General features: G+C 46.6%; 1 protein-coding gene across 3 annotated transcripts; it reads left to right on the top strand.

Moving 5' to 3' along the window:
• Positions 1–257: 257 nt before the first annotated feature.
• Positions 258–10,190, top strand: Plet1 (placenta expressed transcript 1). 3 transcript variants are annotated; one of them, XM_075965975.1, is made up of 5 exons: positions 258–514; positions 4,291–4,495; positions 6,573–6,634; positions 9,196–9,324; positions 9,397–10,190. In XM_075965975.1, the coding sequence occupies exons 1-5, from the start codon at positions 325–327 to the stop codon at positions 9,558–9,560; spliced, it is 750 nt and encodes a 249-aa protein (XP_075822090.1). In that variant the 5' UTR covers positions 258–324; the 3' UTR covers positions 9,561–10,190. The 3 variants fall into 3 exon arrangements, with proteins under 3 accessions (XP_075822090.1, XP_075822088.1, XP_075822089.1); XM_075965973.1 differs by having other exon boundaries at positions 9,196–10,190; XM_075965974.1 differs by having other exon boundaries at positions 271–514; positions 9,208–10,190.
• Positions 10,191–10,708: the final 518 nt, after the last annotated feature.

Raw genomic sequence — 10,708 nt, 5'->3', positions numbered from 1 at the left:
TTCCAGGCGTTTACCACTTCTCCACTGCCTCACAGGGCAGGCGCCGAGGTGAGGGACATGCACAGTAATTTGTCCAGTCCTCTTCTTGAGCAAAACTGGAATTGGTAAAGGATTGTTGGTGACACAAAAAGTGGAGGCTGGTGATTCATTCCTGGTGATGTCGTGGGCCAGATTCCAGAAGGCAGTATTTTCAGGAGGGAGGGAGGGAGATTTGCATACATGACCTCACCCAGGAGCTTGGGCCCCACCGCATATAAAGTGGAGAGCCCAGCAGTGGAACTCATTCTCACTACTGCCAGACCCAGCAACCAACCAGGCAGAACCATGGCTGTGTTCCGTTCCTTGCTGCCACAGCTGGGGCTGCTCCTGTGCCTGGTTCTGGGCTTTTCTCCTGCCTTCTCTGCAAGTTATAATGACCCCTGCATGGTCTTTAATACAATCTCTAACTCCACCTCGGACAACTTGGGAATCAGCACTCTGGTGGAAGTCTCTGGCGGGAACATAACCTGGACAGGTGAGTCAAAGTCATTCATGTTGCTGTCCTTTGTTCTCGCAGAACACAGCCTTCCATCCTCGCTCCCGACGTGTGTGTGAACTGGATGGGAAATGAGGAGGGGCGCTTAATGCGTGAGAGTGGATTGGAAGGATGGTTTCTGCAGTTTCCGGTCCATATCTGAATTACGGGTGGTCTAAAGTGCTCCAATGAACCTTGGCGGACATGTGGCTGCATTAAAGGGACACTGTTATTTTGAGGGATTTCATTGTGGTAACAGTCCCATCAGTCCTCTTGACAAAATGACCGTACCTGGCAGGAGGATTTGCGCTTAGTGTGTGGGAAAGACCGCGTAAGCTAGAGGGAAGCCTCAGCAGGCCCCCACCCCACCCCACCCCGTCTGTGGGGAGCCTGGGGGCAGAAATCTTAACCAGTTTGCCGGGGCTTCACCGGACACAGTGGAAGAAGCAGCCTGACTCTTGGCTGTTCAATCATAACCTAATGTTTTTCTTAGAGGTATCTGGAAAGTATTTCATAACTTTCCCTTTGGGGAATTCAACAGACCTACGAGTTAAATAATATGCTTTCTAATTAGTCAAACCTGTTAGTCAAGGAAAATGCTTTCTACCTAGCTTTACTTATTCTTTAAAAAAAATGTTCAATTTGTTTTTTAAAATTTCTATTATTATAGTGTGTGTTTTCTTAGGGTGTGCGTATGTGTGTGCACACACATGCCCTGGCACTCATGCGAAGGTCAGAAGATAACTTTGTGGAGGTGCTTCTCTCCTTCAACTATCATATGGGTTTGAGGCTCGAACTCTGGCCTCCAGGTTTTCACAGCAAGTGCCTTTCGCCTCTGAGCCCTCTCACCTACCCTTCCCCCATACCTCCCACCCCACCGCCTAGTTAGCGACATTTTCTTTGGGGGCTTCATAGATGAAAACGTTTAGCCCCCGCCTGACCTACTAAGCAGACCCGTTGATATCCTTTGTAGGCACAGATGCTGTAAAAATCGTGATCTGGACGGACGTCCACATTCTAATGCTACGTCTTACAATGTGCCAGATTTTGCTCTAAGGGAAACCGCTTTCATTAGCCTCCCTTTTACAGAGGAGAAAAGGAGGCATATAGAAGCCAAAGGTCACTAGAAAGTCACAGAACTAATATTTTAACCTAAGGAACACAGCCAAGACCCACCCTTTTTACCACATTATGCCGCCCTTCCTCTCTTAAAAGTCTAAACAAAATTTTCAGAGACCACCTTGGTTACGGCCGGACGCTGTAACCAGCCTAGCACGTGAGCCGCCTTGCCAAGCCTTCCCCACAAGCATCCTTGCTATCTCTCTACTGTTTCCTGGGCCGGTGGGGGGCTGTCCCAACGCAAGCGCTCCAGGCCCTTCTCCCTTGAGAAGTGGGTCTTTTCATACCAGAGCTGGGAAGATAAGTCTGTAATTCAAGCTGAGCACTAGGTGGGCGTCTGCGAGTGAATGAATCCATTACTGCGGGAGCGGTTACAGGCCTCTGATGCGAAATGGCGCATCAGGAGACAGGCAGGTCTGCTGCTGAAACGGGAGAAAGAGAGGGAGAAAGAGAGACGACTAGGGGAAGATAAGATGAAGACCGGTGTGTGAGGCGGGGGAGGGGGGAGGAACCAAGTCGGTGGGGAAAAGGGGGAAGGGCGACCACAGCAGCCTCGGGGAAAGGGAAAAGTGCTTCACTTCCTTGAATGCCTGTACCTGCTTTGCTCAGATTCCATTTCAAACCAAAATGCGTGCAAGCTCTGAGGTCAAGCTGACTCATACTTTAAATTGAGGGTCAAAAATCCTCTGTCCTGGGGCATGAGAGGAGTCAAATTCCACACCTAGAAGGGTTTCCCCGTGCCTTTGTAGAACCCTACTGGCCGGGACTCAGGCCTTCCAGAGACCCCAGTAGACACCAGCCAGGCTAGCCACCTTCCCTTGTTTTGCTGTGTGAAATCCTTTTTCACTTCAGCATTCTGTCAACATTGGTAAGCCACATATAAATGGCTTGGCAGATCCTGAGAAACAGTTACAGCTTGGCCAACACCTCAGAGCACCTTCCCTGGGCCTCTTCAGGAAAGAAGTCTGCAATATTTACATTAAGGCTATGCTGGGCCAGCCGCTGCCTCATTGTTCTCATCTGTGGACAAGAAGAATGTAACTTATTATTTCCCAAACTTTCCATCTTTAAGGACATTGAATAAAGGATTTTTTAAGAGCTAGAGACAGAACCCAAGACCTCGAACATGCTAGACAAGCGCTCTACCACTAAGTTTACGCCCATCCCTGCCCAATACAGGGCTTTAGGATCAATCAAAAGTAGTTGTTTCAGCCAAACTCTGGGCTGCTCTGATGCTTGCAGCAATAAAACTGTAAAATATAATTAAGCATTCAATTCTATAGAACGGGTGTCAATGTTTCAGGTATGAGGGGAAAAGAAGGCTAAGTTAGCCCAGAGAGGGGTGTGAGCAAGATCTGGGTGTGTAAGTGGGGCTGGGGTGAAGGATAACAGAAAAGGAAGCCTCCAGGCAGGCACCCAGACATGAACAAACACCAGACCCAGGTGCGGGTCAGATATGAGCCAGGTGCATTTGCAGAGCAGTTGGGGGCAGGGGAGATGGGAACCAGTTGCTGTCCCTAGAGTGGACTGCGGACAGAAGAGGTAGGCGAGGCTCCTGGGGTCCTGCAAACTGTCATTGACAGGGAAGAGGCAGGAATGTGAAGCAGGAAATGTTGAGGTTCTCTATGTGGGAGGGCGGGCACACTTCCCTTTTGATGGTTTGTCTGAGGAAGTGTGGTCTGGTCACTGAGAAGGGAGGAACTGAAGCCACAAATCCAGAGAATGCAAGTGCCAAGGAAGGCTGAAGCCCACTGTGAAAAGCAAAAAAGGACCAGTCAAACAACATCTGTGGAGAGCTAAGAGGATTGATGGCTATCTCAGCGACACCTCTGTGCATTGTCTCCTACCACACCATGACACAAAAAACGTAGGACAAAAGTCAGCTCCTCTCTGAGTGAGTCAGGGCTTATGGGATTTGGGTCAGCTGACCTTCTTGGCAAGCAAAGTAGGCCGATAAAATATAACGTGCTTAAACATAATCAGTAATAGCATTCACAATTTGTCCAATATGAACTAGATGTTAGCATCTTTTCTTCAATCCTCTCAGAAGCCTTTACATGATGAGGGATAATGTCATTGTTCCCCAGATCCAGAGCAACAAAGTGGGGACTTAAAATGTGTAGAGGTTAGGGATATAGCTTAATTAGTAGAGTGCTTGCCTAGCGCGTTCTAAGTTCTGGTATCTCATCAACTAGGCCTAACAGCACACACCTGTAATGCCTGTACAGGAGACTTAGAGGCAGGAGCATTAGGAGTTCAAGATCATCCTCAGCTACACCTGAGTCCAGCTTAGGATGAGATCCTCTTTCAAAAAACAAAAACCGTGCGGAGTGACCACTGAGCAAGAAGAAACCAAGGCCCAGAGGTGTCTTGTCTTGCTCCTAAGTTCTAGAGTCAAGACGTAGATCCAAGACTGTCTGTCTATTGTGTAACACTAATCACTTGCTTTGCTTTCTTCCAGGCCGTCTTCAGTTTCTTTTACAGAAACAGGACCGTACTGTCCACACCCTGTAACCCCCCCCACTCCACCCCCTCACCCTCCCTACTCCACCCCCTCACCCCCCTTACTCCACCCCCTCACCCCCCCCCACTCACACTACACTTTGGTTCCTCTTGGGTCACCCTTCCCTAACTGCTTCCTGGTCCTCTCCTCCTAGTGCGGGTTCCTGTGAACAGTTCCATCAGCGCGGTGATTCTGAAAGTAACGAACCAGAGCAGCCCCTCAGTGGGTGCCTGGGTTGGAGCAGATCAGGAGTGCAATGACACCAGTGTCCTGTATCAAGTGACACCTCCCAACAGTTCCGTCGTCAAGGCAACGTGGATAGTTCCCAATTCTGAGAATGTGACTGAAGTCAGCCTGCAGTAAGGATTGACCGTGTTTCACTTTCTTGAACTTTTATAACAGGTTTATATAGTTTCACACTAGCCTAGGACTAAAGCTAGACTGGGGGTGTGAGCAGGGAACCCAGCAGCAGCGCTTCTTGTCTGCCTCGCCTTCCTTTGTTGTGCCTTTCATGCACACACACACACACACACACACACACACACACACACACGCCCATCCACAGTACTCAACATAATCAGGAAGACTGGAATACTCTTTCAAGTTCTCCATATTCAAACTGGTAAGTCTTTATTTAAAAAACAAACAGCTTTTGTTGGCCTACAAAATAATGAATTTCATTAGAATATGTCACCATGGATATCATTGTACTTTGCTCCTAGTCACCCCATTACCTTTTCTTGTTCCCCCCTTCCTTCAGTTTGCTTCCTCCTGCAAACAGTCCCTTTCTACTTACACACACACACACACACACACTACACACACACACAATATATATATGTATATATATACATACATATATATATATGTGTTAATCTAGTAGCGAATCATTTAGGGAAAGTGTGACAATGAATAATGACAGTAATTTCCTTCTGCCATAAAAAATGGATGCCCTGAGGTTCTAAGAAGAGGCCACCTGGAGGTTAGCATTAACCTTCCACAATCAATGCCTCTCACTCTGAGGGCCTGATATTACACTGACTTTAGAAACCAAGGGTTATGAAGAACTGAAAGGGCAACCCTGGCATGCTGGGTCCACTGTCAGCATTGTTGTCTCTGCAGAAGCTGGTGATGCTGTCAAGCCATTCTTCCCTCGCTTGCCACACTCTGGACCTAGCCAGGCTTCATTGGCTCTAGAGGGGGGTACTATTATGCCCATAGAGTGATAAATGGATGCCAAATCCAAAGGGAGCTACTACTACCAATTCTACCATGGCAACAGTTGCTAAGAACCCAGCTAGTTCTACTTAGAGAAAGGACGCTGGCCACACTGGATGCACCAGTGGGTACAGTGTGCAGTCTGCAGGAGAAACAGCACTGTCCCACCAACAGAGCGGTCTCCATCCTCACTTGCACACTTACTACCACACACTAGTCTCTCTCCTTGTTTGTAATGTGCACACTCATGGCCTTGATCAGCAAGACTGGCTCAAGGGGAGGGGGACACAAGGAACCCCATCATGAAAGGCACTATGCTGAGTAGGCTACAAAAGGGATGTTCAAGGTCTTGCTTGGCCTGTGGAATTTACAGTGAGCCTGGGAAGCAGGACCCACATACATGGAAGTCCTGAGGTGAATCACCTCCTCTGCTTTCCCTGAACACGGAGATTCAGAATGAGCTCTGTTGCACACTCTCCAGCCATCCTCTACTGCATCACACACATCACAGCTGCAAATGACTCCTTAGCTGGTTTGCTGGGTAGTCATTGACCTGTCTCTGAAGACACTAAGTGTCATGAGCATCAGAGCCGTGACTGTTGGGTGCACTGCTGTCTGCTCAAACCAAGCACAGTGACTGGCATACATACTGCTTCCCTTCATGAGTGACTTGCTGGCTGTCTAGACAAGGGACTAATGCTGCAACGGACCCACTGAGTTAATAACAACAGAATGCACTCTGAGGATCATTTAGTGAACATTAGTACCTAAGGTGTGTCGGGCGTTATTTGCAACAGAGCCTGCCCTCTAGTGGGTAGAGAAGCTCATAGCAACTCAATATAAAGAAAATGTGGGCGATCCGTCAGGGTTGACCATAGGGAAACTGGGCTTGAAAGATGTCGTTTAATTTCTGGACATATAGCCCAGGGAAGTTATTACAAACAAAGAGAGTCTCTTGAACAAGGGACAAAGATGTGTATCAGCCTGTGGGGAGTTCCTAATTATGAAACTGGTGGGGATAGGAGACAGGAGAGCTAAGACCCTGGAGGAGTTCAGTCAAGTCCGTATGAACTAGGTTAATATTTAATGAGTAGCTTATTGTGACATATAAAAAGCCCAGAAGAGATTAGCAGGATTGGGTGGTCCAGACAGGCTAAGATGGATCTCATGAGTTCCACAGACAAGGTCCTCACCATCTCCTCCTGATTTGCCTTCCAGGGTCTTCCTTGCTTCCGGCAATAACACAGCTATCACATCACCTGTGAGACTGGAATGGCAAGGTGAGTTCTGTTCAAACTCTTTGTACATTTGCCGGTAAACCCAGGCAGTCTGGAAAATTTTTTTACCCAGATATAGCTGAATTTTGCACCAAGCAAGAACCTAATGTGAGATTTTCCCAACCTTCTGTTTTATGTGATGTGGAAAATGAAAGCCTGCTCCAAGATTTGTGTAACTTTTCAGAAATCCCCACGGGCATCCGTGGCTTCAAATCCCTGCTTCAACGGGGGCAGTTTCTGTCTAGTACTGGAGGCATCAGTATAAAAAAGCAACAACTTTCTCAGTCTCCACCCAGAACCTGAAGCCCCACTCACACAAGACTTTCACAGGGTGAACTTTAACCAACCCGTTTTTAAGGGAACTATGCAGGGCGGGACTTGGAGAGCACTAGTTACACAAAAAGAATTGGTGTCACAGAAATGTCAATAATGTCATCTTCTTGTTAGCTTGCTTTTTGTTTTTGTTTTTATTTTTTTCTCTCGCAAGAGGTCGATTAACGCTCATACCTTGATACAAACTAAGAAAGTACATGGTCCCTAACCTGCATCTTCCTATTCCATGTTTGAGTGTGTGTGCGCGCCTGTGCGTGTGCATGCACATGCGTTCAAGAGCATGCATGCATGTTCATGTATATGAATATATTCACGCATGTGGAGGTCGGTGGTCAGCCTCACCATGTTTTAGAGACAAGGTCTCTCGCTGGCCTGGGACTCACAACGTAGGATGGCTGGCCATTGATTCCAGGGATCTGCCTTCTCGGCCTCTCTGGTGCTGTGTTCACAAACAAGTGCCACCACACTTTTTCACAAGGATCTGGGGAGATCAAACTCAGGACCTCTCAACTGAGTGAAAGAACTTCGTTGATTGAGCCCTCTCACAAGTTCCTAACAGTCTCAGCCGCTCTCAACACCACCAGGGGTTGCCACCATCTTTCCACAGGCTCCTTTCTCACCCTTGCTCAGGCTCCTCGTCCTTCCTCTCTTCCCTTTTCTCTTATTTCCCCCTTACGAAGCCAAAGATTTCAAAACTGAGCTCCAGAAAGGAGAGTCAACTTACCTAAGGACACAGAGAACATCCAGAACATAACAAGGACTCCAAGTCTACTTCTTACACGTTTTTCTAGTTTTCTTAGACTTACATCAAAACTTAGAATTACTTACATTACTTGCATTACTTAGACTACATTAAAACCAAAGAAATCATTTTAATGCAGTTTTAAATGTAGGATTCCGCTAAGAGCATGTGTGAAGCCTTGGATTCAAATCTCCAGCATGGGGTACAGGGGAGAGAGCGAGCATGTGTGCAGGCGTGCACACATGGGGAGGACAAAGGAGGATACCCTCTGCCTTCCTCTATGGCTGTCTTTCTTATGACTCAAGATAGGGACTCTCACTGAATCTAGCGCTTCCCATTTTCAATTATGCTGTTGGCCAACAAGCACCAGCAATTCTCCTGTCTCTGCGCTTCTACCTAGTGCTGGGTTTATAGGCCCCACTACCAGCTAAGGGTAAGACCCTTGAATTGTCAGAGCTCTAAGCTCCAGGTTTTCTGGCATCCAACAAGTCCCTAGGAGCACAGGCTTGATTTTCTTTGCTTCTCTAAAAGATAATCATTGAGACCCAGAATTTGGTCAGAACCTACGAAAGAAAATGTCCTGGGGCTTGCCAGCCCGAGAAACAAAGTCAAGGATTTAGACAGGGTATCCCTCTGCCCCTAGCTAGATAAGGTATCCCCTACTGACTTTAAGACAGAGACCACTGTTCTTGGTTCTACACAATACTAAGTTCTCACAACGCCTTGGAATTAGCAAGAAAATCATAAAATTGTTCTACGTTTGGGTCATGCTTGCAGTGGAGCTAAGGGAATGAAGATATTTAAGGGCCCACCACCCAACCAATGACAAATTCTTATGCTTTATTAATTCTGTGGGGCTTCTCATCCCAACAGACTATGTGGTGCTGGAGAGATGGCTCAGTTCAGCAGTTAAACATACTGATTGCTCTCCCAGAAGACCCAAGTTCAATTCCCAGCACCCATGAGGCCCTCACAACTCTCTGTGACTCCAGTCCTGGGAAACCTGACACCCTCTTCTAGCCTCGAGGGCATCACATGCACGTGACGCACATACATACGTGCAGGCGAAACAACTATACACATTTAAAAAATAAATAAGGAAAATAAAATGAAGGAGAAAACACGTTACAGACGTTAAGGATAGAGGCTTAGTTATTTTTATTACTGAACAATCTGAACTTTGTAGCTGCCTACCGCTCCCTCCCGTGCACAGCACTGGAGAAGCGTTGAGTGGCTTTTGCTCATGATCTCTGACTTTACTGTCTTGAAAACCAAGATTTCTTATTATTATTGTGTGTATCCATACAGCTGTGTGTGTGTGTGTGTAGATCAGAGGACAACATCTTAAGATCAGTTCTCTTCTTCCACTGATTGTATAAAACTGAACTCATGGCCAAAGGCCTTTACCAGCTGAGCCATCTTGCCAGCCTTTTTCTAACGCCTACCCACCTCCCAACCAAGGTATAATAACATTGTTTTCTGATTTTAGTTTTTCCCCCAGCAACACCTGCACCCTTGACCCCCACCCCTGAGATTCCTGGGACCAGCCAGACCACAACTGTGACTACAGCCAAGACACCAGCCAAGACCCCAGCCATGACCACAGAGAAGACTATGAGTACAGCCAAGACCACGACTATGGCCAAGACCACAGCTATGGCCAAGACCACAGCTATGGCCAAGACCACAGCTATGGCCAAGACCACAGCTATGGCCAAGACCACAGCTATGGCCAAGACCACAGCTATGGCCAAGACCACAGCCAGAAGCCTGGCTGTCAACGCTCTGGGAAGTCCCCTTGCAGGTGCCCTCCACATCCTGCTTGTTTTTCTCATCAGCAAACTCCTCTTCTAGAGGAAACAGGGGAAGCAAATCTCCGATGACCTACAGAGAGCATCCTCCCAAAGCTAGCTCCAGGCCAGTGTTTAAACATGAGTGAATGAAGGTTCTACGTCCACAGCGCACTACTCTGCCACCTCCGACCATAGAACTGTGACACTCTGAGGAACACAGACGTTTGCCTGGATCTTTCAGGGCACAAATTCAGCTTTTTTGTAAATACTTAGATCCAGCCTAGCTGTAGATCAGCCTAGCTGTAACCTGGAGTTCTGACTCTCCGTTTTACATGCTGATAGCCAATCTGAACTTCTGTTCATTGCCAAAGGATTCTCATGAGCCTCCTGGGTTTGTTGTGGGGAGGGAGATCCTTCTTGACTTTCACGATGATTTCAGGTTTCTAGCCAAATCTACTCAGGTTGCGAAGAACTTCTGTGATTTCCGTGACTGAAGGGAAAAAAGAGACAAGAGTGGTAGTCCCGTGGCTACTAGAGTGATAGTCCCGTGGCTACTAGCAGATCCCCGTTGTGCCCAGACCAGCAGGTTTTGAAGAGCAGAAGTATATGAAAACTTTGTCTGAGAAGCCAATGACAGGACCCGTGATTTTTTTCCTCTAAGTCAAATAAACAATACATTGAACAAGAATAATGAATGTTAAATTGAAAGATAAGCTTTAAATGAGTGATAAAATACAAAGTGTTACCCAAATTTGTTTATGTTTTTAAAAATATGAGTGGAATATTGTGTGTGTATGTTCTCAAAAACAGATGCAAGGTAAATTTCTCTCAATTTTGTTTTGTAACTTGTCAAAGCTGATTAATCCTTGACGGTAATTTTAACCAAGACATGGGCAAATATATATATATATATATAATCTGTAATATTTATAGTACAATGTGAAACCAAAAAAAATTAGTTATTTCTGACAGTAAGCCTGTAATAAATCTTTCCTTTAGTAATTGTTTTTCTTACACCTTCCAGGGCCACCTACCCATTGTCCTCATCAATCACTAGTCAAAAAAAGTTCCACAGAGTTGTAGGCATATAGGTCAATCTGAAGGAGGCATTTTTCTCAATTTAAGTTCTCTCTTCCCAGATGACCCTGGCCTGGGCCAAGTTGACAGAAACTAACCAACACACAAGACGACGAGATTTCCCTCAGATGG

Source organism: Microtus pennsylvanicus, chromosome 3, assembly GCF_037038515.1.
Source record: "Microtus pennsylvanicus isolate mMicPen1 chromosome 3, mMicPen1.hap1, whole genome shotgun sequence".
NCBI classification, from domain to species: Eukaryota; Metazoa; Chordata; class Mammalia; order Rodentia; family Cricetidae; genus Microtus; species Microtus pennsylvanicus.
The sequence above is the reverse complement of the archived record's forward strand: the minus strand, read 5'-3'. Positions and strand labels throughout refer to the sequence as shown.

Bases quoted from the DNA above. Each gene is read 5' to 3' on its own strand.
- Plet1 (XM_075965973.1), top strand. From the start codon at position 325: ATGGCTGTGTTCCGTTCCTTGCTGCCACAGCTGGGGCTGCTCCTGTGC. The intron at 515-4,290 runs GTGAGTCAAAGT...CTCTCCTCCTAG, and splicing joins CGGGAACATAACCTGGACAG to TGCGGGTTCCTGTGAACAGT. The intron at 4,496-6,572 runs GTAAGGATTGAC...TTTGCCTTCCAG, and splicing joins GTGACTGAAGTCAGCCTGCA to GGTCTTCCTTGCTTCCGGCA.